We start from the raw sequence: 25,225 nt of genomic DNA, 5'->3' as shown, positions 1-25,225 counted from the left end.
GCCTCGCTCCTCGGGGGCGGGGTTCCGGCGCAGGACAGGGCCTCGATTGGGTTTTGGAAAGATGGGCAGGTCCAATACGATCCATTCAGATGGCGAAACTTGGGGAGCCCGCCCCTTCCCTCGTGCGGGCCTCTCATTGGCTGGCTGGCTGCTGTCGCCCTGGTGACGTGGCTACCGCTGCGGCGTCCCCGGCGCAGCTTGCGGCGCGGCTGGGGAGAGGAGCGCTCGGGACCGGCGGAACTCCCCGCCACTGGCTCCCCGCCCGGCCGCCGGGGAGGAACCGGCCCGGGACCCACCTGCTGATGGCGGGGGCGGCCCTGCCTGCTCGCGCCCGCCCGCCCGCCGGGGCCCCTGGCCAGGCCCAGGGGGCGGGGAGGTGACGTGCCGCTGCCGAGTCCGCGAGCGGGGCCCATGGCCAGGTGAGAGCCGGCGGGCCGGGCCCAGCAGGAGGCGCCGCGCTGCGGGACCGCCAGCCCTGCCCTGCCCTGCCCTGGGCCCGGGGGTCCCGGTTCCTTCCCGCGGGCATCTCCCGTGTTCCCGGCCAGGCCATTGCCGAGCGCCGCCCGCGCCCCTGCCCCTGCCCCAGCCGCGTGAGACAGGCCAGGGACCGCGCCGCGGCCTCCCCTCACACAGGGACTCGGCGGCAGAGCAGCGACTTGAACCCAAGTCCTGGGCCCGTGTCCTGACCTCGGCCCGTTCCGCCTCCTCTGGCTTGCACCCTGCTTGGGGGCGGGGGGGCATCCTCTGAGGTTTGCTGTAGCTTCAAACGGCCAGGGGACTAATTGTTTCTCGTGTCTGACATTGCTTTTGGCCCCCTTTTCGCAGGGACTACAGCGCTTTGAGGGGTGAAATTGATCGGTGGGATCCCTTGGTTTGTGGATGCATATATAGAAAGTTGTATGCAGTATTGTTCTAGTCATGTTGGTCCCAGGATGTTACAGAGACGGGGGTGGGGTGTCTTTTGTTGGACCAACTTCTGTTGGTGAGAGAGATGAGCTGTCAACCTTACACAACTCTTCAGGTCTGGGAAATGTACTCAGGGTGTCACAGCTAAATACAAGATGGAACAGATTGTTTAGCATAAGTAGTTAACACACATTTCAAGGTTAAGTGACCAGTTAACATTTCTCCAGTCATGGGAGGCGGGGGGAGAGGCTGTGGGAGCAGGTTTGCCTGGCTTACAGATGGCTGTAATGAGCAATCAACACTGTGTCCTATTGTTCAGAAAATGAGTGAAGAGCATGGACTATGTTTACATTACACTAATGCTGCTACTTACTAGAGTCTCCATCTTCCAGCAATTTCCTTAATGCTGTTTTCCTTAACAATACTTCTAGAGTAAAATCAGAGTCTGCACATACATTTTAGAGCACTTTGAAATATTACTTCTTAAACCAGAAGTTTTGCTCTTAGGCAAGACTTCCAGAAAACACCCATGCAGAACACTGGCAAGGCGCAGCTAATGTGCTGAACACACAGTCTCCGAAAGCTGCAAAGGCAGGACTCAAACTGGCAGTGGGTGGGTGCTGCTCCGGGTCAGTGACCACCCACTTACACTGCTGTCAGGGTACCTGCAAACATTCTGATTTGCAAGAGCCTAGTCCTGCTTCAAAGACACAAATGACTTTCTCTAGCTTGTCGGTTTTGCTCAAGCCACAGTGTAAGTCCAGCTTTTCTCCCTGAATAGTTTTAAAAATATTGTTTCCCCAAAGGGGCAGTGGGTGTTTGACAAAAGCTGTGATCAATCCTGAGCAGGTTGGAGAGAGTCAGAGCCATAGTTTGAGCCCCAGATGCGCCAAAAATATTATGAAAACTGTAAATTTTTGATGTCACATATTTTTCTGGGGGGGAAGGGAAGGGCATCCGTGTCTTGGGAACCCCTTGCTCAAATGTCCTCCCATTTGGGTTGCTATCCTTACCCCAGCCCCATGAGGCACAGCAAATTTCAAGACCCATCCAAGTCAGCATTTGGATTTTAGAACACTTAGAAAATTTGGCTACTAAACAATAAATTTGTCTCAGCCTTAGCTATAGTGATGGTACGGTCCCACTACCTCTCATGAGTGAGCAGCTCATCTCAAGGGTAGCAAGGATCCAATGCTGTGGGGGGAGGGAGACAGGAGGGCATTGCAGGGGAGGCCGCAGGGTGGGGTGGGGGAAGAGGTGGGGATTCAGTGGATATAGTGTACTTAGATTTCCAGAAAGCCTTTGACAAGGTCCCTCACCAAAGGCTCTTACGTAAATTAAGTTGTCATGGGATAAGAGGGAAGATCCTTTCATGGATTGAAAACTGGTTAAAAGACAGGGAATTAAGGGTAGGAATAAATGGTAAATTCTCAGAATGGAGAGGGGTAACTAGTGGTGTTCCCCAAGGGTCTGTCCTAGGACCAATCCTATTCAACTTATTCATAAATGATCTGGAGAAAGGGGTAAAAAGTGAGGTGGCAAAGTTTGCAGATGATACTAAACTGCTCAAGATAGTTAAGACCAAAGCAGACTGTGAAGCACTTCAAAAAGATCTCACAAAACTAAGTGATTGGGCAACAAAATGGCAAATGAAATTTAATGTGGATAAATGTAAAGTAATGCACATTGGAAAAAATAACCCCAACTATACATACAATATGATGGGTGCTAATTTAGCTACAACTAATCAGGAAAAAGATCTTGGCATCATAGTTTATAGTTCTCTGAAGACATCCACACAGTGTGCAGTGGCAGTCAAAAAAGCAAACAGGATGGTAGGAATCATCAAAAAAAGGATAGAGAATAAGACAGAGAATATCTTATTGCCCTTATATAAATCCATGATACGCTCAGATCTTGAATACTGCGTACAGATGTGGTCTCATCTCAAAAAAGATATATTGGCATTAGAAAAGATTCAGAGAAGGGCAACTACAATGATTAGGGGTTTGGACTGGGTCCCATATGAGGAGAGATTAAAGAGGCTGGGACTTTTCAGCTTGGCAAAGAGGAGACTAAGGGGGGATATCATAGAGGTATATAAAAGCATGAGTGGTGTGGAAAAAGTGAATAAAGAAAAGTTATTTACTTGTTCCCATAATATAAGAACTAGGGGCCACCAAATGAAATTAATGGGCAGCAGGTTTAAAACAAATAAAAGGAAGTTCTTCTTCACAGAGCGCACAGTCAACTTGTGGAAGTCCTTGTCTGAGGAGGTTGTGAAGGCTAGGACTATAACAGTGTTTAAAAGAGAACTAGATAAATTCATGGAGGTTAAGTCCATTTAATGGCTATTAGCCAGGATGGGTAAGGAATGGTGTCCCTAGCCTCTGTTTGTCAGAGGCTGGAGATGGATGGCAGGAGAGAGATCACTTGATCATTACCTGTTAGGTTCACTCCCTCTGGGGCACCTGGCATTGGCCACTGTTGGAAAACAGGATACTGGTCTGGATGGACCTTTGGTCTGACCCAGTATGGCCATTCTTATGTTCTTAATTGGTGTGTATGGGGTGGGAGGAGGAGGTAGAGGAGAAATCTGGGTGTTTAAAAAACAAACCAACCCCCAAATCCATCCACTAGCATAATGTATAACTGACAGACCATCACACCCCAGTGTACTGTACACCCCTTCCTGCCGTCTTAGGGTGTGGACACTGCCAAGCACACTGGGAGCCAGTGGCAGGCTGGACAGTGCATCTGCACCTATGAAGGAGGGCCTGGGGACATTCCTGGTAAGTGAGTAGGAGGCAGTGTGGGCTTGAGGGCCCTGTAGGATCCTCCAGGTACCTGCTGGCTTCTTGTGCTCTCACTGCTCCCTTCTGTCCTCTTTCAGAATCAGCATTTCCTGCCTGTGCCCAGCATCATGGCATTTCACTGTGCCCCTGGTGAGCCTGTGTCCCCGTCAGCGACTGGCCCTGCTGGGACTCTTTCTTGGAGTCTGTCTCCTGCTACTCATGGCAGCCACAGATCTGCGCCGTTGGCGCTCCTCTCCCGCCCCAGACAAGCAGTTTGAGAGGTGAGTGAGCCCTGGGTTGGAGTCTCTTCATTGTGCCTGGCAAGGGAAGAGGAGCTTTGGCAACACAGACATTTCAGAAACGTGGTGAAATGACAAATCAGTGGGACGCTGTATGACTTGGCTGTGGATTAGATTATACAGGCAGGATAGATTATGCCATGAAGGCAGGGCAGCCGACCAGGACACAGAGAAGATTCCGTAGAATCTAGCGAGAGAATTTTTGAGGGGAGTGGACCACATAGCAGGATCTGTACACATCCTAACCCATAAGAATGTGATTATACGTGTTGGGTTAGCAGTCTCCTGCCCAGAGACTGGAGACTGAATGCACAAAGTGGAGAGGGATCAAAGTCTAATGAAAACAGTAATAATGTGTGACTTGGTATAAGCTAGTGATATTGCTCAGCAGGACAAGGTTTAGAGAAGCCATTTCTTGATACCTTAAACAACTGCTTCTTGAAACTGCTAGTTCCAGAGCACACAAGGAGAGAGATTCTCACCTTAGTCCCGAGAACATGCAACAGCTGATTTAAGAAGGAGGCACAGATGATCTACTAGGCGGTCTTGACAACAGTATAATCAAGTTTAGCATCCTCAGGGGAGAGAGGGTTGGGACAATAAACTTCAGAAAGGGGGATTTACAATAAAATATTTACAATAGAGACTCAACAATAAAAAAATAAGGAAATTAAATTCCTTAGACTGCCTGGAAGCTGCTTACACACAACATGTCCCCCTCTGTGTATAGACAACAGCTCATAGTAAATTGTTCAGAGAAACAGAAACATTGTACTAGTATGGGGAGCTCTGTGCTTTGCTTTCATTCTTTGCTCAGAGCTGTTACCTTTGTCCTCACTAGCACTACTTCCTCTGGGGTTTCAGGCAGATAATCCTGCCAGGTGCACGTGTTGGACCTCCCAGCCACTTAGCCCTTTTCTGTCACTTCTGAAGAACAGCACAGATGACAGAAATGTTATGCAGTTTACTTCTCTCTGGGTGACCCCTGGTCTTGAGTCCTGTATCTTCTCCATAACCTGACGGATAGCATCCAGCAAGGGAAGTGTGGTGCTTTGCATTCACCCACAGTTCCTCTCCAAGATGATATTGGAATTTAAAGTTAAAAGACCCTTGGTGCTCTCCTTGGAGTGGACTAAATCCCTCAGCAAGTCTACCGAACTCCTCCTTTCTCTGGGCACCAATTCGGTGGACAGTACTGTTCCCAAGAGTACTAAGGATGTCGGACCGCATGTCACATTGCATCTGTCATCTGGCTGGCTTGAAACTAGAAGGCAACACTAGGCTGCCGCATCAGCCTGTCTCAGGGGTGTCTCCATCACAGCTATGTGCAAAGCTGCTCTGTGGTCCTCTCCCCTGACGTCCCCAAGTGTCAGTGCTTGCATTGGCTACCAAGAAGGAGTCCTGTTTCAGCCCCTCCGCCCTACAGAACTCATTTCCAAGACACAGAGGCCAGACTCTCCTGCCCCCAGGAAAAGCTTTGCTCTCTCATGGGGAGCCCAGGATTAGCAGTTGGCCAACCATTTTTACAGGGCTGTGTCCCTAATTGCTGCTCCTCCTGCACGTTGAATGTTGTCTGAAGCTGCCCTTGGAAGAAGGGATTTGCTCCTTTTTGGGTCTGTGTCTCTACATGTGGATTAAAGAAACCCCTCCCGTGGCCGTCGCTTCTCATTGCAACTTCTCTCTCTGGTTGGAGCATCCCTTGAGCCCCTTATGCCGCCGGAGGGAGAGTCCTGCACAGATGGAATCTGTAGAGAAGGGGAAATGGCCAGTCAGGGCTCTGCCAGTGCTGAGGCAGTGACAAGACTGGGGCCTTGGTTTGCTCTTCTGAAGAGCTCATCCATCAGGATGCTCTCTTCCGCCACCCCCAGGTTGGAGGGGCCTCTCTCTTCCCAGTTTTCATGCCTCATTGGACATTGAGCCTCTCGATTTGGCTGTTTTTCCTGGGAATTTTGTGTCCTGCATAATGGAGGGACTATGTGGAAAGTTCGTGAGGGAATAGCATGGGAGTGGCACGTGACTGACATGAAACTGCCGTGCTATTGCTGCCCGTAAGCTCTGGGGGAGCTCCAGGGGTCTCACGTGGCAGGGCTGAGAGGCCAGAGTGTGAGTCCTGCTGGAGCAGCATCTCCAGAGACACAGGATCACAAGGTCAGTAATTTTTCCCCTCCCTTGTCAGAGTGCTGAGGGCTCTGGCTATAACACGATTACTCCAGAAGCACAGGGCCTGTGAGGCGCCAGCTCTGTGCTGGGCAGTTCCACTTTCAGTACCAGCTTCTGGGGCTCAGGGAAGGGCAGGCATGTCCCCCCGGTGCCGCTGTAATTGAGTTGAGGTTGTTTATTGTCCATATTCTAGCCCGGGGGTCATCGGAGCCTCGTGGAAGCGGATGCTCTGGGCTGGGTAATGGTGCTGAGCCAGGGCATCCTAATTCTGTTATCACTTTTACTAATGGAAAAGCGAAGCTGCAGCCCCTGGTTCTGCCCTGCCTGCGGGCAGCTAGCATTGCGCTGACTCAGCCAACGGGCACAGCCGCATTTGCAGCCGGCGGGGGGCCTGCGAGGGAAGGGATCAATCAGCCATATTGATCGCCTGCCCTGAGGGTCCAGAAGAGCTCGTCAGGGCCCTGAGGGAGTCTGGAGGTTTCTTGCCACTTTGGAAGCAGAGCTCTGAGGGCAAGTACTTTGTGCAGCATCAGCAGAGCCTACAGCGTGGGCTAATGAGGAGCGAAGGCCCCTCAGTCTGTGGGTGGTTACACCTGCCCTATGGCCTCTGGAAGGACAGACCAGACATTGTGTGGGGGCGAAGCCCTCCTAGGGTTCGCTGTTAAGTTCATGTCCCCGGACGGCCAAGGCCCTACAGTGCCCCTGTATGATGGGTGTGTGTGTGTGGGGGGGGTGACTCCTACAATCACTGGTTGATGTTCTGACCCGGATATTCAGTCCCCTGTGGCTGATGCCGAACGGTTGGCGCGAGCACTGTCCTGCAGAGAGGAGAGCTGGTAGACACCTCTCCTGGCTGCTGGGGTGGTGGGGGGCGGTGTCTGAGGAGCCTGCCCAGCTACAGACACTGTGAGTGGAATTTCCCCAGCATCACAGCTGCCCTGACTGCACGGGATCCCTCCCAGTGCACCCAGGGTGGAACTGAGGCCTTGCTGGCTCGTCCCATCTGCTCTCTATTCTCCTTCCCTGTGTAAGGCCCACCCAGGTCACACCCGTAGGGAGGCAGTGTTGTGTGGAACAGGCTGCCTCCCAGCGCTCATGCTAGCCTGACCTTGGCCATGCCCATGTTGCTATGGCCCTCTGCTCCTCCTGCCTATTGGGCTGATCCTCCCTCTTCTGCTCTCCTAGGTACCTGGCACGGGTGGGAGACCTGCAAGCTACAGACACAGAAGACTCAACGCTGAACTACGGGATTGTTGTTGATTGTGGGAGCAGTGGCTCCCGGGTCTTTGTGTATTTTTGGCCGCCGCACAATGGGAATCCTCATGACCTTTTGGACATCAAGCAGATGAGAGACCAGAGCAGCCAGCCCGTTGTCAAGAAAATCAAACCAGGTCTGTGCCCCTTCTTCCCTACGCGAGCCCCTGCTGCAAGGGTGGGGGACTGCTCACTTGCTCTTCCTTTAATGCAGGTGGGGACAGGGCTGGTGAAGGCCATGCAGGTGAAGGAGCTCGTCCACTCTGTAGTCTGGGGCAGTGATCTCATCCCTTCGCCTCCCTCAGACCGGGGGGTAGTTTACATGCTCTTAGTCCCTGCCCTGTGTCTGAGTGACAGAGCTTTGCTCCCAGAGGAGCACTTCTAGTCTGCCTTTCTATGTGTGTATGTGATACTGATTTCTTACTCGTTTCCCCTTTCCCTATGCAGGGATCTCTGTGCTGGCAACAACTCCTGAGCAAGCCAGTCACTACATGCGCCCGCTGCTCAGCTTCGCTGCAGCTCATGTGCCGGTAAAGAAGCACAAGGAGACTCCGCTCTACATCCTGTGCACGGCGGGCATGAGGCTGCTGCCTGAGAGGTGAGTGCTCCCCATTGCACCTTGCTTGTGTCACTGGGTTCCACCGGTATTGGGGGCACCCAGTCACTCGGCGAGCCAAGGAGGGCAGGGAATTCCTGAGAGAACCCTGGTGCCACACGCAAGGGAGAAAGGAGCATGCCGCTCTGAGACCAGCCAGCAGGTGTGCTGGGGGCAGAGGGGATGGCTTGGGGAGCTCAGTGTGTGGGGACAGAGGGTTGGCTTCAGGAATCCTGGAAGGGTCTGGATGGGGGTGTTGGAGTCACTGCAGCCTTTGTGATGGGGGACAACATTTCAGTCTTAAATGAAGTAGCTGAAATCCCAACCCCCCAGCTCCAAACCAGAGTGGGCATTTTGAGGGGGATCCATTGTGCTCTAACCCAAAGGGAAGGAGAGGCAGCCGTTGGGCAGGGTGCTCACTGTCTCTCCTGTGCCTCCTGCAGGCAGTGGGGGAACGCTCACTGCCTGTCTCCTGTACCCTCCGCAGGCAGCAGGCTGCGATCCTGGAGGACTTGGTGAGGAATGTGCCCCTGGAGTTTGATTTCCTCTTCTCCGAGTCGCAAGCTGAAGTGATCTCAGGGAAGCAGGAAGGTAACAACAATACCTAGCTCCTCTAATACCTATATGTGTGTTATGAGTAGGGAGCCTGGGGGAGATGAGACTTCACTGCAGCCACTGTTGGCCCAGGTGCCTGTAGGAAGTGGCTTGGCTGCTCCCTCCTGCGGAGTGTGGTTCTGGGAGCTGGTGGTGCTAATTGTTTGTATGGGAGGAGGGACTGGATGCCGGAGTGGGGATCAGTGCTGCACAGGTGTTGTGGGAGCCCCGGTGCATGCTCTGAGAAGGTCTCGCTCTGAGGCCAGACGGCATAGGCAGGGCGAAGACGATGGGTCTTTGTACACACTGTTCCCTGCCACTGAGCCGATAATGCAGACGCCCCAATCGGCTGGGCTCTGGGCTCCCTTAGGCCTGATGGAACTGTCCTGTCAGATGCTGAAAGAACCCCCAGAGTGCTCCTCCTTCTGCAGTCCAGGGACTGCAGATTCCACGAGCTAACTCTGGCTCCAGCATCCTGGCTGCTGCGGGCGCTTTGCTTAACGCACTGGTTTGTGTGTCTCCCCCCAGGGGTGTATGCCTGGATTGGGATCAACTTTGTCCTGGGGAGATTCGATCACGAGGAGGGTGAGTCCAGCCAGTGCCTGCGTCTCTCTCTAGCTTGTGGGGCTGGGGCGGGTGGAGTTCTGCTGGAGTTGACCCAGCACCCAGAGCAAACCAGGGCCTGGCACGTTGACAGCCCCTGCTCCAAGGCACCAGTTCCCCGCCGCAGGGGAGGAAGAGTCCCTGAGCCCCAGTCGAGTGGGGAGAGTGAGGTAGTAGGGCAGCGATGAGAGAGGATGGGAGGGGGAGGGGACAGGGCAGTAGAGATGGGATGGGGTGGTGTTTGGAGTTGGTGTCTCAGGATGTTGTAGGAGCAGAGGCTTGCAGGGATGGTGGGATCTCTTTAGTTGCCGTCAGCCATTTATGCCACTTTGTGGAGCTCCCTGCATTAGGCAGCAACCAGATGGGATCGTGCCCCGTCCCTGTCCCCCACAGAGTTTGGTTCCCAAGGCCCTGACCTGGTGGGTGAGGGGGCAGGGAGGCTGCCCTGTGAGGTTGGTTCCTGGGACCCTGTCAGGGGTGTGCAGGGCAGGAGGCTGCCCTGTGCACTTTGGTCCCAGGGTCCTGCTAACTTACTCCTGTGGGCTGCAGAGGAGGATGCGATGATCACTGTGGCCCTGGGGGGTCAGGCGGAGTCCCTGGTGCGGAAGCGGACGGTGGGGATCTTGGACATGGGCGGTGCCTCTCTGCAAATCGCCTACGAGGTGCCCAGCATGGAGACCTTCTCCTCCCCACAGCAGGTGCGTATCTTGCCGCCAGGGCAGGAAAGCAGCCCTTGCAGTCCCCAGGCTTGGCCCTGCTGCTCACCCCTCTCTCTGCCCTAGGAGGAGGCTGCCAAGAGCCTGCTGGCTGAGTTCAACCTGGGCTGTGACGTGCAGCACACGGAGCACGTGTACCGTGTCTACGTCAGCACCTTCCTGGGCTTTGGCGGCAACTTCGCACGGCAGCGCTACGAGGAGCTTGTGCTGAACCAGACCCGCGCCCACAACAGGTAATGCTGCCCCAGGCTCAGCAGACCCCCGCGGGCACCTGCCTGCAGGGGGGAGTTTCTCGAACATTCCAGCCCCTGGAGCTGTAGGGCCCATAACAGGAGGGTGACCTGTGTGAGGTCTAATCTCACCCTTTAGGCTTCTGCAGAGATTGCTGATGGTGTAAGATGACTGCTTTAAAACGGCCCCCTTTAGTCTGCAGGGCTACCCCCCATGGGCGTACCTTGGAGCTGGAGGTCCTGCTGTCTCGGAGTATGCGGGAGCCAGCATGTGGGCAGTCGGGGTTCTATTGGCTCACGCTAACAACCATTGGCCCTGCAGGACCTGACCAGCCTGTGGGGGGGCTGGGTTCTAGGCACTCCCGGCGGGGGGCATGCGCAGGGCTCACTGCCCTTGTTTTTATCTGTTTGGGGGACTCCCCGGTGCTCACCCAGGGTACCAACCTGTTCTCATGGGATGCTCTCCTGGTGCCTGGGATCTCCCTGAGGGTGGTGAGTTATGATGTTAAGCTCCAGGCAGCTGACTCCTCAGCTCTCCAGCCCATCCTCTCCTGGGATTGATGCCGGGTGCCTCCCCCCTGTGTGGGCAGTGCCTCCCTGCAGCCCATGCCAGCCTGTCTCTGGACCCACCATGGGCTTGGACGGCACCAGAGCCCTCTGCAGAGGCTTGCGGACTGGAGGGAGTGGTTGCTTGTGCCAGTCAGGGTGAGATTCTGCAGCAGGTTCAGGCAGATGGACGAGGAGACAGCAGCTAGTGCAGCTGTATGACCACACGTGGCCCTAGCGCCCAGAGCACAGCGCTGCCCTTCCCAGTACCCACTGCACCCTGGAGTCTGTTGTGCCTCAGTTCCTCCCCTCCCTCAACCTGGCCTCTCCCACGTCCCCCAGTGGGGTGACCCAGCTGCAGGAGCCCATGTCAGCAACTCTCCCCCTCCATGCTGATCCAGTCTCTCTCTCTCGACGTTTCTCTCCTGCTCTCCATTTCTCTAGCGCCCGTCTCGGAATGCCATGTGGAGTTGTAGCCAGGGCCAGAGACACTCAGTGCCCAGAGCAAACCTCCCTGCTAGAGCTTCAGGAGTAGTCTAGTGCTGGTAACCCTGTTTCTGCTGCTGAGGCCTGGGGCTGTGTCCTCCCGTTGGGTGGGCAGGGTGTCCCTTTGGCAGCTGCGTGCTCTTTGCTGCGTGTGCTTGTCAGGTGGGCAGGGTGTGTAGCGGTGGGCTGTGCCCAGGGGGTGAGTCAGCACTCAGAGGGGTATTCCCAGTGGCTGGGGCAGGGGGCACAGCTCTGTCAGTGCAGAGCCCCGTTAATCAGTCTCTTCCCTGGCTCTTGTTCCAGGCTGCAGGGCCAGCAGATGGGGACAAGCGCCGAGACACCCTTTCTGGATCCCTGCCTGCCTGTGGGGCTTGAGGACACAGTAGAAAGGGGTGGCCAGACCCTGTATGTCCGAGGGCAAGGAGACTGGCAAACCTGTGCACAGCTGCTGCGCCCTCTGCTGGCAGGGGTCAACGGCAGCCAGGCCTCCCTGACCCACACTTACCAGGCGCCCATTGACTTCAACAACAGCGAGTTCTACGGCTTCTCCGAGTTCTTCTACTGTACTGAGGACGTGCTGCGTCTCGGGGGCCACTACCATGCACCCAGCTTCACCCGCGCTGCCCAGGTGAGAACTGCCCTGACCTAGTGCCTGGGGGCTGGGGACTGGGCTGCACCTGGAGAGCCACTCTGCCCAGGTGAGCACCACCCTGACCCAGGGGATATGCTGTGCTGGGGGATGAGCATGTTACTTTGTGCCCGGATTCACTTGTACCGCCCTGACCCTTCTCTAGCTCCCATGGGGATCCTTCCCTGACAGGGTTACTGGCCTAGTGGATGGGGGAAGCAATAGATGGGATTTCTTGGTTTTTAGTGAGCCTTCTGGTGCATTCTCAGAAACAAACTAGGGAGATGTGGCCTAGATAAAATTACTATAAAGTGGCACACAACTGGTTAAAAGACTGTGTTTGCTGTCAAACTGGAAGGGTGTACCTGTCTAGTGGGGTCTGCCCTTGGTCTGGTGCTATTTAAAATTTTCATTAATGACTTGGAGAGTGTGCTTATAAAATGTGCAAATGACACCAAACTGGGAGGCGGTTGCTGGCACTATGGAGGACAGGATTAGAATTCAAAATGACTCCGACAAAGTGGAGAATTGGTCTGAATTCAACAAGATGAAATTCAATAAACAAGTGCAAAGTGCTTCATTTAGGAAGGAAGAATGAAATGCACAACCACAAAATGGGGACTAACTGGCTAGATGGCAGTACGGCTGACAAGGATTTGGGGGTTAGTGGATCGCAGATTGAGAATCAATAATATGCAGTTGCAAAAAAGGCTAATCTCATTCTGGGGTGTGTTAACACGAGTGTTCTATGTAAGACACAGGAGATAATTGTCCTGCTTTATTTGGCACTGGTGAAGTGTCAGCTGGAGCACTGTGTCCAATCCTGGGCACCATACTTGAGGAAAGGTGTGGATGAAGTGGAGAGTCCAGAGGGGAGCAACAAAAATGACATGTTTAGAAAGCCTGACCTATGAGGAAAGGGTAAAATAACTAGGCATGTTTAGTCTCGAGAAAAGAAGAGTGTGTGCGTGGTGGGGGGTGATAGTTGACAAATCTGTTAAGGGCTATTATAGAGACAGTGGAGATCAATTGTTCTCCATGTCCACTGAAGGTAGGGCAAGAAGTAATGGGCTTAATGTGCAGCAAGGGGGATTTAGATCCGATATTAGGAAAAACTTTCTAATTATCAGGGTTGTTAGGCTCTGGACTTGGCTTCCAAGGGAGGTTGTGGAATCCCCATCACGGGAGGTGTCTAAGAACAGGTTGGACAAACACCTGTCAGGGATGGTCTAGGTTTACTTGGTCCTGCTTCAGTGCAGGGGGATAGACTTGAGGTCCCTTCCAGCCGTACATTTCTGTGATTCTATTTGCTATGCTGGAGGGGAGTGCAGTGTCACTGGGGTGCCCTGTGCCTCCTGACACAGTGCTGACAGTGCTCTCTCTCCCTTGCTGCCCCAGGATTACTGCGGCCTGAGCTGGTCGGTGCTGACTCAACGGTTCCAAGAGGGCCTGTACTCACCACATGCAGACCAGCATCGGGTCAAGTAAGGAACTTCCCCTCACCACGAGCACAGCTGGGGCTCCTGTCAGTGTGTGTCTAGCACCAGGGGCTCTCAGAAGCAGGAGGCCCTGGTATCTGGCTGATTGTCCCATGTGCTCTGTCTGTAGGTATCAGTGCTTTAAATCTGCCTGGATGTACCAAGTCCTTCATGAGGGCTTCCACTTTCCCCTGGATTACTCCAGCCTGCACACGGCCCAGTTGGTGTACGACCGTGAGGTGCAGTGGACCCTGGGAGCCATTCTCTATAAAACACGGTTTCTGCCACTCAGGTAAAGCAAATTTGAGGTGGGATCCCAGGGGCTGCCCCCAGTGCTTGGCCTGCAGAGGGGCAGGGTATTGCCTGAGGGGATTCATAGATTCCAAGGACCATTGCGATCATGTCATCTGACCTGTATAGCACAGGAAGATAATGTCCCTACAGTAACTCCTAGGGAGAGCTTTTAGAAAAACATCCCATCTTGATTTAAAAATTGTCGACGTTGGAGAATCCTCCACGACCCTCGGAAGATTGTTCCGCCTCGCAGTTGCACACCAGCTCGAGCTCCTGGCTACTCCAGTCCCAGCAACGGCACTGTAGGGAGCAGGGCAAAGGCAGTGGCTGTAAGGGGAGAGCCTGACCTTTCCCAGCAGGGGGCACTGTAACTGCAGGGAGTAAGCCAAGGTGCATGTGCTGCATTGCCACCTTTCATGTTAATTCTTCGGTGGTGGGTGCTGACCTCCCTTCCTTTCTCTTTCCTCCCCACTTAGGGAACTCCGGCAGGAGAGCAGTCGACAGGCCCACAGCCCCTGGCTCCGCCTGTCCTTCGTTTACAATCACTATCTCTTCTTCGTCTGCATTCTGGTGGTGCTGCTGGCCATCATCCTCTACCTACTGCGGCTGCGCCGCATTCACAGACGGCAGCTGCGCGCGGCTCCGCTCAACCTGCTGTGGCTGGAAGAGGTGGTGCTGTTGCCAGGCCAGGAACTGGGGCCATAACCCTGCCACAGCCCAGGAATCTGTCTGAGCCACAATTCAACCTGCTTCTAGGTTCCAGTTCCAGCATCTGAACTGGAACCTAGGCTGGATGACAAGTGCCCAAAGTCTCCTGTCAGGAGATCCATCATCTCCTCCTCCTAGAGCCAGAACCAGAGTCTGACAGGACATGGCTCTGGGGCTTGTATTTCTGACAAATGCAAAGGCCGGAGGGACTTCCTGCTGAGGCAGGAGAGGTGACACCCGCTAAGAGGTGGCATCAGCAAGCAGAGCTAGTACTTCCTACTCATGGAAGTGTGAAGGCAGCACAGTTGTAGCATTTCCTCTGATCTGCTGTATTGCAAACCTATGGAACTCACTGCAACAAGATATCAGTGAGGCCTAGAGTTGGTAGGATTCAGAGGATGACTAGACACTTGAGGGACCAACAAGCACAGCTGCTGTGCCCTCTGAAAAGTCAATCCTAAAGGACTTAATCGGCTAATCTAGCGTCTGCCTGCCACGCAGCAGGGATCCCTAGCCCCTAAGTCTCTATCCTTTGGCCCCGTTGTGGACACAGAGGAGCCCCTGCCCCTCCTATCTTTACAGGCATGCTGCAGCCTTTGCTCAGTTTCTCTCTCCAAGGGGCAGGACTGGCACCTGGACCCTTGGCCCTGGCTTTATGTGCAGGCTGTGTCTGTAGCAGGCGGAGGAGTGGCTGGAGCTGGTCAGCAAGCATGACATGCTCCCTGGCTCCAGGGAGTTGCTGTGACAGCTTGGCCTGTAGTGCCCAAAGGGCCAGAGAACCTCACCCCATCTTCACAGGAGGGGTTTGACCCAGCAAAAAGGGCTGAGCAGCAGAGAGTCTGTTTCTATTGATGTGTCCTGTTCCCAAGCAGTGGGGTACCCCATAGGGCATAATGCCCCAGTCTGAGCCATGGGGTTTCTTGATTTCAGACAGGGGGAAGAACTTAGAAACTTCATAATTCTGTGCTGAACTGGGTTTCTTCTACCAGAAGCTGTTTGAATGAACATTCTCCCTCTGCCCCCATCCCAGTCTCAGGGCTTTAAGCCTCCCTGCAGCCCATCTCTATTTGGTAAAGAGGTGCACAGACCAAATGCTGCATCCCAGCAGCTCTCACCCTGGGGAGGGGTTCTCTGCTACCTCAGATAGATTACATTTGATGTCTTGTAAGGATGGATACTGGCCTCAGCAATGGGACTGGAAGAGCCAATAGCCTGTTCTCTGGAAGGGGAGGCAGTGGTTGTCCATGGGTGGGCAGGGGCATTCTTCATTCCAACCCTGTCCCACACTCATTTGCTGCCAAATCACTTTCCCTGCCCCAGCCAGTGCTAGCTCAACTTGGCCATGGACCCCTGCTGTAACCTGGCTCCAGAGGGTAGCTCTGGAATTCTGGCCAGGACTGCACTGGGTCTCTGCAGGGGTCTGAGTCTTCCCCTGGAGGAGGGAGGACAGACCCTGGTCTGCAGCGGCAGCCAGGTCCATGTCTTCTGCCTCCAGGCCCTGCAGCGACCCCTTTGTGGTGCAGGTAGTCTGGTGAGGAGCATGTTGGGGACCACCTTCCTCCACCACCTCCACTATGGCAGCTTTTCTTCTCCAGCCTAAGGGTCTTCCACAAGACCTCTCTGAGCTGCCTCCAGCCATGAAAGCTGCTATTGGTGACCAGGTCCATTATAGCTACTGAGGGGGGCAGACCTCCCCTATCTTCATGTGCAGGTGGCAGAGTTCCCTGTGGTGTGCCAGAGGCTGGTCCTGGCAGAAACCACCAGTATCTGAGACCACCTGGACTATAAGTGGGGGGACTGGGTGGAGCTCCAAACACTTAGTCACACTCCAGGAGCTGGGGGAGACCTTGTTACTCACCTCTTTGGTTTTCTTGAGTGGGTCCTGAGAGAGGGTGCTCCCCACCCATCCCAGTCCCCTCCCCTCCCTAATCTGAGCTGGCTGCACACCCTGCAGCCAGTTTGGTTTCAAACTCTGCCAAGGGAACACCTATACATGCTTGTGCGCTACGTGTTTCACTTCCACACCATTATGTCCTGATACCAAGTGGTGGGATGATCTACCACCTGTAGAGAGGATGAGGAACCCCAGTGGGCCACTCTCTATTCCACATTGGTCTCACACCCCACCAGGGAAACTGAGACCTCCTCCTGGCCCTGGACAAAGTGGCCATATACATGCCCAGGAGGAGGATACTGGGTGCACTGTGACCTAGTTCTGGTCCTCCCTGGTCTCATGCATCCAGGCAGAGTTCCTGTGGGTAGCACCCACGGGCTCCTTAGACAGGTTTGAGGAGCAGTGGGGGTTGTCTGCTCAGTGTCCCCAGCTGGAACTCCACTCCCATCCCTGTTATGCTGTATTCATTTGGATCCTTGGTCCAGTGGTCCCTCCCACAAGGCTGAGGGAGGGGCCTTTAGACACAGGTGGTCTTGCACCCACCTGCCTCCTGGACATTCCAATAAGGCCTCCCCTCCTTGGGCTGGGCCCTGCCTCCACTGTTGAATGCACTTGGATTACTTGAACCCCACCTGCTCTAGTTACTAGAGCAATAAACGATCCATCAGCCACCCACAACAGCCTCTTTGTCCATATCTATGCTGGTAACACACTCTTGCTCTTGCTGATCACGTTGTCAGCACTCACTCTGGTCTCTGCTGCAGGAGCTCTTCCCCTCCCTGCTCTCCGTTGGAAGAGACCCCGAGGTGGAAGCTTCACCCAGTGGCAGATGCTGTGTCTCACATCAGACCTTGGCAGTTATCAGCACCTGTTGTTGCCCCAGATGCTCGGTACAGCATGGGTAGCTCTGATCCAGGCTGCACCTACTGACATGATCACTGCAGAGGGCACCTGCATGACCTGCTGACACCCAAGGGCAGGCACTGCAGTGTTCCACCAACCCCCTGAGAACAGCACAAAGCCTTGCCACCAGGTGTCCTTCAGCTAGGAGGGATATCAGCCCTCCCCCTTTACCCTCCCTAACCCAGCAAGGCACTGGCAGGGGCCTACACCAGGACCGGGGTTACTGAAATCACACAGCCATTGTTATTCCTAGATCACAGTAGGCTTGAGACACAACTGTGCTCACAGCTGTTACAGCAAGGCAGCTGGACTCAGCTGACACTGCCTCCAACACATGCAGTGCTGAGAAGACCAAGACCACACCCGGAAACAGCACCATATTACTCAGAAGTAGAGATCAGGCGGAGTATGTTCTGCACCCTCCCTGAAACTGTTCCAGTGCCAAGCACAGGCAAGGCCCGTATTTCTTCTCCCCTGCAGCAAGGTCAGCGTAGGGGGTAGGGGAAGGAAGAGATGCTGCACCTAGGGCTTTTCCTAGACCTTGTAGCAGCAGCAAGGGAGACTAGAGCTGTTGCTGCTAGAGTCACTTACTAGAAAAACATTTATTTTCACAACACAATTTTAAACACAAAACAAGACAAATACACTGCAGTTAACCAATAAATATGGGAAAGGGAGGGGTAGGCCAGGACACTGCCCAGATTGTCAGCACCTGCCCCACAACCAGAACACACAAGAGGGGGTGAGAGTGGGAACCCTCCCAACAGAGAAGAGCCTGGTATCTGTGGCACCAGCTCCAGGACCAGGACCTCTCTCGGGGAGGGAAAGAGGAGCCCTCTCCCTCTAGACTGACACAGGAGAGTCCCACCCCGACCTACCCACTCACCATGACTTCTAGCACAGCACTCCCTCCCCCCGTCAGCATCCTATTCCTCAGGACTCACCCCCAGCAATAGTCAGCAATGGCCACCAATCAGCAGGGATGCTGCTCCAGGGCCCAGGTAGCACCGAGGGGGCTCCGTATCCAGAGGATGTCTCGGGTTCTGGTTCTCACATGCACAGGCCAGAGGATAGGGGCTGCCAGGCCCAGACGAGGCCTAAGATTCTAGGGCGGTTTGGTTTGGGGGCAGGATTTCATGCAACAGGAATCATGAGGTTAAACTCAGGTCTCCACTCCCCGCTTTAAGGGCTAAACAGAGGCAACTGGTGCTGCTCCCATGCTTGATCAGCAGCACGTCGGGGTCCTTGTAGCGAAGGGGCGGGGTGGGCTTCAGCACCAGCCAATTCCTTGGGAACCACAGAGCTCAACCAGCCACTTCAGACTCTCTCCCATGCTAAGGAGGTGGGACTTCCCTCTACAGCGCCTGGCTCAGAAAGGGGAGCTTGGGCCCAGCTCCGCTAGGGGAACCCCTACTCCTCAGGGCCCATCTTGGGGTGGGGGTCATGCCTCAGACAGGGCTGCACAGGTGGCCCTTGGCTTTTTGGTTCCTCAATGCAGTGGCTCAGGTGTGGTGCTGCAGGTGGTCTGACCTGGGGTCCAGCTCTGGCAGGACGGCACTGGAGGGTGCAGAGGATGGGGCAACATCTGGATTTCAGAAGGAGCTGAGAGAGAACAATAGGGAGATGTTTAGTGCCAAACTCTTTCCCGTGAAGGGGACCCAAAGAGCCACCCCAGGAAGAGGGAGACCCACTTACAGGGGAGAACGACCCTCTCCTGGCTGAACCCAGGGATCCTCGATTTGGCTCCAGAACAGAGCACTAACGGGCAGCAGCAAACCACCTTCCCAAGGAGTCAATGACAGACACCAAAGCCAACCGGAAACTGCCCGGGCAGCTGCAGCGTAAAGCACCCGGCTTGCACGAGTTCATTTCTGTAAAGTAACTCTTGCCCCCATCCCAAGCCATGCCAGGGTAGCAGATCAAGGGAGGGCCTATGCCACAAACCCCCAATTCCCCAATTCCAGGTGGTTTGTCCCACAGGAGGCTCCATTCACCATGATAGATGGGTGATCTCATCTCCTTCCTGGTACCTTCTGGGCTGGACACAGGTCACTCCCACAGGAAGCGCACATACCAGATGGTCTCATTCTTCAGCTGGGGCCCAAACAGGGGGTTTGCCTGAGCCAAGATGGCGATGAGCCAGCTGCAAAGAACAGACAGTGAGTGACTCTCCCCCCGTGGAGACTGGCAGGAGCTGCCAGGCACTACAGAACACCCCAAAGGGAGGGTACACTAAGCGGGCACGGGAGGTTCAAACTCAGGGTTTGAATCTGGAGGTGGCCAAGAGTGAAGAAATGTGCTAGGCATCTGGGTAAGAAGTGAGAGGAATTGGAAATGACAGGCTTGTACACTAAGGGCACTAGAGCAGTATTGCCATAGTGGAGATGCTTCCCACAGCAACAAGGAGGGTTTTCCCCATCGCTGTAGGAACTCCACCTGTAGCTAGGCTGACAGAAGCATCCTTCCAGCAGCCTAGCCCTGTCTACTCCGGGGGTTAGTGGCATAGTTATGGTACTCAAGTGTGAATTTTCCACACCCCTGAGCAACACCAATCTAACTTTCAAGTGTAGACCAGGCCTTGCTATAGCTGCTATTACTGAGACCCCGTGGGTCAATTCACATGACTGGAACGTTAAAGTCACTGGTTAATACCTCTTATAAAGGATGGAGTGGCTAAAAGAGGGGTGTGGGGAAGTGGCATTCTACCTGAAAGACACTGTTATTGATAACTCAGAATCACGGGTTCTTGAGTGTATATGGATTCATGTGCTAACAAAGCCCAGGATGGGGTACTGGGGCGGTCTGTTACAGAACACTGAATCAAACCAGAGAACAGGTTAAGTTACTCCTTAGGCACATGTGTGTAAGGTGTGGGGGGGGAAACAAAACAAAACAAAACAGGGGACTTCTATGTGGGAGATCTGGCTGCATGAGCCCTCCAGCATAAGAAAAACTTAGTTTCTAACTTACAATTTTCTAACACAAAAGATGTATTGCTCCCAACATAAGGTAACTACTTTGAATCTCAGTAGGATGGATAAAGATGGATAAAGACGGAAAGTTGGTGGTTGCCTAGGGATCATGATTTGATTACATTCAGTATGGACAGAGAACAGTCCCAACTGGTAATTTTTATCTGTCTGTCTGTGTCTGTCTATCTCATACAGCTTCAAAAGGGCTAATTTCCCAAACCTGAAGAAAATTGTGAAGTTGATTGGGAGGAAAATTTTAGACAGAAAAATGTGAATAAAAATTAGGCGTTTCTTTATGAAGAGCTTTTTAGATGGCCAAAACCCCCACAATTCCATAATCAATAAAGTGGACCACTTGTGGCTAAAAGCGTATCCTGGTTCAGTGGGAAAGCGAAGGCAGATATTAGAAATTTATATAAACACACTAGGGGAGAGGGGGAAATGGGGAAAAACAGCAATTGATATAAATTAGTTATGAAGTGTAGAAAACATATAAGGGAAGTTGAAGACTGCAGGAAAAAGTCCATGGCTGGCACAAAGAAGGTACATTAGCAATAAAAGAAATCTTAACAATGGTCCAGGCCCATTACTTGATGAGATGGTAAAAGAGGCAGAAGTGTTCAATCAATAGTTCTGTTCTCTCTGCCCCACTGATGTTCATTTTAGTAAGTTTTGCAATATCAGGGAAATTCCAGAAGAGCGCTAATGTGCCAAAAGGGCAAGTGGGATTACCTAGGTAATTACAGGCTGGTTATCTTGACATCAGTCACAGGCAAGCTAATGGAAAAGCTGATACCACCTCAAATCAATAAAGAATTAAAGGATGGGAATATATATAATTAATGCCAGTCAACATGGTTTTATGGAAAACAGGTCTTGTCAAACAAACTCAGCTTCATTCTTTGATGAGATTACAAGTTTGATTGATAAAGGTAACCACATAGTTGTAATATACTTAGACTTCTGTAAGGTGTTTGACTTAGTACCACATGACATTCCGATTAAAAAATTAGCACTATACAATATCTGTAGAGTACACATTAAATGGATTAAAAACTGACTGACAATTCTGAACAGGCATTTGTCAATGGGGAATCATCATCAAATGGAGGTGTTTCTAGTGGAGTTCTGAGGAACTAGTTCTAGGCCGGACACCATTCAATGTTTTTATCAACAGCGTGCAAGTAAATATAAAAGCACTGCTGATAAATCTGCAGAAGACACTAAGATTGGCAGAATAGTAAATAATGATAAGGAGAGGACAGTCACCTAGAGCCATCCGGATCACTTGATAAACTGGGCCCAAACAACTTGCATGTTAATACAGCCAAATGCAAGGTCACACCTCTAGGTACAAGGCGTGAAATATAAAACTAGAGAATGAAAGTGAACTTAAGTTTGGTTGAAGAAATGTGTTGTAAAAAAGGCCCTAACTAGCAAGTAAAAGAAACCAAGAGTTATAAGGGCAGAAGGAAAGAAGTAGGGAGAATGTGTGGCTCAAAGAATAACTGATGAGATAAGGGCATGTTTCTAAAAAGAAGCCTCTGGCGATAGGGGTGACAACAGATGATTTTAAATAAGCCAAACAATCAGTCTTAAAATGAGCCAACATGGCCCTTCCCAACCCATACCAGTGTTATCTTAAAAGTAAAGCCTATGTGAACCCAGGTGCAATGGATAAACTGTTTCTTATTTAGCGTGTGCATAGTTGTCTAGCCGAGTGAAGGGATCTTCAGTGGCGTGATTCAGTTCTTCTAGGCCACCGCTGAACCTAGTCAGCAGGCATTCATCGACTGTGCGTCATCATCTGTGTTGCATCGCAGCTGCACAAAGGCCCAGCGATACTGGTTGGCTGCACAGAGACCTTGCCCAGTCCGGAATCTGTTCACCAGGGACCACTGGCAACGGGGCAGTTCAAACCCAGTCAGGCAAATTGTGGGATTGGCAACCAGGGACTGGTTGGGGATTATAACAGATATCCATTCCTCTTGCCAGAGTGTTCCCACCCTAACATCCTGGCCTGGAGGATGAGACCATAATGGGCGACGTGACAGCAAACGTGCAGCTGGTGGTTTTAAAAGGTCATTGTGCACCAGCAGGCTAGTAACTTGCCAGTGGCAACCTCTCGTCTGATGGGAGGAGCAGCGATAGTGCTCAGAACTGGAAGCCATGGGAGTAGAGTCGGACACAGGATGCTGGAGATGATACGCATGGCAGCATGTAACTGTGTATCCGCCAGACTGGTGTGTGATGATAGACTCCAAACTGGTGCGCTGTACTCCGCCACCAAATACGAGGCGGCAAGAGCTGACGTCTGCAAAGTTGGAGCTCGAGCACCTCATGACGAACCTGCCAGTTTGCTAAGAAGATTGTTGCGTCTTAACTTTAGCTGTTATCTTCTTCAGGTGGGCATGGTAACTCAGTGTGCGGTCTAAGGTCACATCTAGATAGAGCAGTTCTACTTCATGCTTCACCTTCTGATCGTTCAGATAAACATTCAGTTCTCGGCTAAACTGCTGGGCAGCAAGAAGGGAGGAAAGGCCCTGGGGGGAAAGGCGGCTGCAAATGCTATCTGGATTAAGACTGGACATATGGGTGAACTGTCTACAATTGGTTTTCAGTTGAAGTCAGTGCTTGGCTACGACATCACTTGTTTGCTGAAGGGTATAAAAAGTGAACACTTAAAGGGTTCATTGCTAATACCTGCCTGCCCACGTTGGAGCCGAGCAGTATGGGCTTATCCTTGGGCTTATCGTGCTTGTAAGTATCTTGATCACATGCTTATAAATGTTTTGTTACTGTCTGGACATAGTAAACTGCTTATTATTTAGGCATGTTTAGAGCAACTGTATAAATGCCATTCAGGCCTTGGATTTAATAAATGAATTTCTGGTGAAATAAGTGTCATGATAATGCCGAGGTAAATAATAATAATTCCAACACTGCCCTACAGAATGCGGGTCTGTATTCCAGAAAGCAGTGACTCCAAGGAATTTAAGGGGTCACAGTGGTCAAGCAACTCTATGTGAGCTCCCCTGCCATACTGTGGCAAAAAGGGCTAATGCATTCTGCAGCCGTAAAAACTGGGGAGTAGGAGCACAGAGGTGATTTTACCTCTATGTAAAGAGAGCAGGAGTACTTGTGGCACCTTAGAGACTAACAAATTTATTAGAGCATAAGCTTTCGTGGGCTACAGCCCACTTCTTCGGATGTAGATTCTATATGCATCCGAAGAAGTGGGCTGTAGTCCACGAAAGCTTATGCTCTAATAAATTTGTTAGTCTCTAAGGTGCCACAAGTACTCCTGTTCTTTTTGCGGATACAGACTAACACGGCTGCTACTCTGATACCTCTGTGTAGGCATTGGCGAAGGCTAGCACTGGAAGAGAGTCCAGTTCTACTGGTCATATTGAGAAAAGGATCTTGAAAAACTGTAGAGGGCACAAATGCCTTTGAAGGAGAGATGTTGCTAGTTCAACCTGTTTAGTTTATCAAAAGTAAGATGGAGAGGTGAGTTCATTACAGTGTAAAAGAATCTTCATTAGCAAAAGATACAAGGTACTAAAAGGCTCATCTATCTAGCTGAGAGAGACAGAGCAAGTCAATGGCTGATTGTGGGGACAGGCAAATTCAAATGAGAAAGAAAAGGTTTAAATGTTTAACAGTGAGGGTGAGTAGCCACTGGAACAGCCTCCCAAGGGAAGCGCTGGATTCTCCATCTCTTCGGAACTGGGGGAAATTTTATGGCGTTTCTGTTATAGGGCTGGTCAGACTAACAGTTCCTCTGCTCCTAGAACTCTCTGGAGCCCACAGCACAGGGCGTGGGGGCCCGGGCAGGGGGGCAGGGCGGTGAGGGGGCCCGGGCAGGGGGGCAGGGCGGTGAGGGGGCCCGGGCAGGGCGTGGGAGAGCAGGCGGGGGGGGGGCAGCCAGGCAGGGCGGGGGGGCAGCCAGGCAGGGCGGGGGGGGGCTATGGGGGCGCAGGGCCTGGGGGGCCCACACTCCTTGCGGAGGCGACACCCCGAGAAAGGCGGGGGCCGGGCAGGGCATGGGGGGTTGTAGGGGCGCAGGGCGGGGGGTCCCACCCCCCTTGCGGAGGGGACACCCCGAGAAAGGCAGGGGCCGGGCACGGCGTGGGGGGAGGCTATGGGGGCGCAGGGCGTGGGGGGGGCTATGGGGGCGCAGGGGGGGTTGTAGGGGCGCAGGGCGGAGGACCCACCCCCCTTGCGGAGGGGACACCCCGAGCCAGGCAGGGGCCGGGCAGGGCGTGGGAGTTGTAGGGGGGCAGGGCGTGGGGGGGCGCAGGGCGGGGGACCCACCCCCCTTGCGGAGGGGACACCCCGAGCCAGGCAGGGGCCGGGCAGGGCGTGGGGGGGCGCAGGGCGGGGGACCCACCCCCCTTGCGGAGGGGACACCCCGAGCCAGGCAGGGGCCGGGCAGGGCGTGGGAGTTGTAGGGGGGCAGGGCGTGGGGGGGCGCAGGGCGGGGGACCCACCCCCCTTGCGGAGGGGACACCCCGAGCCAGGCGGGGACCGACACCCCCGGCAGCGCCGAGCGCGGGACTGGCCCCATTCCCAGCGGGACTCGCGCACGCGGGACGCTCGCTGCCCCCCGCCCCCGCCCCCCGGAGCGCCGCGCGCACTCACAAGAGGTAGCAGCACACGGCGCCGGTGACCAGCATGGTGATGGTGACCCTGCGGAGAGAGAGGCCGGTTAGCGCGGGCGGGGGGGCGGGCGGGGTCCTGCGGCGGGGGCGGGCCGGCGGGGGCGGGGGCGCCCCGGGCTCTTACCCGCGGTTGGGCCCCTTGGGCACGAACCAGGGCGCGGCGACGCCCACGAGGCCCCAGAAGGCGGAGAAGAGGATCAGCGGCAGCGCGAAGCTGTGCGCGGTCATGGCGGCCGGGCGAGCAAACCGAGCCTCCTCAGCCACACCAGCGCGGCCACCGTACCGAGCCGCGGCCCCGCCCCCTCGAGACCCATTGGCCCACGCAGCCGCTCGCTCCCGCCCCTTGGCGCAGTCGGAGACCACTCCTCGTTAGCCCGGGCGCCCCGCCCCGCCCACGGCGGCCGCCTCCATTGGCTAGTTGCCGGCCTGCGGACGGTGACGTGGGCGCGGGGCTGCCGCAGCCTGAGCCGGCCGCTAGGGGGAAACGGGGCGAGGCCCTG

General features: G+C 53.9%; 2 protein-coding genes across 6 annotated transcripts; one reads left to right on the top strand and one right to left on the bottom strand.

Moving 5' to 3' along the window:
- Positions 1–147: 147 nt before the first annotated feature.
- Positions 148–16,861, top strand: ENTPD7 (ectonucleoside triphosphate diphosphohydrolase 7). 5 transcript variants are annotated; one of them, XM_065553601.1, is made up of 13 exons: positions 148–419; positions 3,800–3,982; positions 7,346–7,551; positions 7,862–8,012; positions 8,497–8,600; positions 9,132–9,188; positions 9,756–9,904; positions 9,989–10,155; positions 11,488–11,812; positions 13,211–13,296; positions 13,421–13,582; positions 14,061–14,330; positions 14,369–16,861. In XM_065553601.1, the coding sequence occupies exons 1-12, from the start codon at positions 412–414 to the stop codon at positions 14,287–14,289; spliced, it is 1,827 nt and encodes a 608-aa protein (XP_065409673.1). In that variant the 5' UTR covers positions 148–411; the 3' UTR covers positions 14,290–14,330; positions 14,369–16,861. The 5 variants fall into 5 exon arrangements, with proteins under 5 accessions (XP_065409673.1, XP_065409674.1, XP_023956266.1 ...); XM_065553602.1 differs by adding an exon at positions 3,611–3,698 and having other exon boundaries at positions 14,061–16,861; XM_024100498.3 differs by having other exon boundaries at positions 14,061–16,861.
- An 811-nt stretch (positions 16,862–17,672) lies between these two features.
- Positions 17,673–25,025, bottom strand: ATP6V0E2 (ATPase H+ transporting V0 subunit e2). The gene is made up of 4 exons (XM_005289362.5): positions 24,850–25,025; positions 24,706–24,753; positions 19,084–19,232; positions 17,673–18,691 (listed from the first exon to the last, which is right to left on the bottom strand). The coding sequence occupies exons 1-3, from the start codon at positions 24,951–24,953 to the stop codon at positions 19,139–19,141; spliced, it is 246 nt and encodes an 81-aa protein (XP_005289419.1). The 5' UTR covers positions 24,954–25,025; the 3' UTR covers positions 17,673–18,691; positions 19,084–19,138.
- Positions 25,026–25,225: the final 200 nt, after the last annotated feature.

The sequence above is a fragment of the Chrysemys picta genome, chromosome 7 (genome assembly GCF_011386835.1).
Source record: "Chrysemys picta bellii isolate R12L10 chromosome 7, ASM1138683v2, whole genome shotgun sequence".
Classification (NCBI taxonomy): domain Eukaryota; kingdom Metazoa; phylum Chordata; order Testudines; family Emydidae; genus Chrysemys; species Chrysemys picta.
This window is presented reverse-complemented; position numbering and strand designations above follow the sequence as displayed.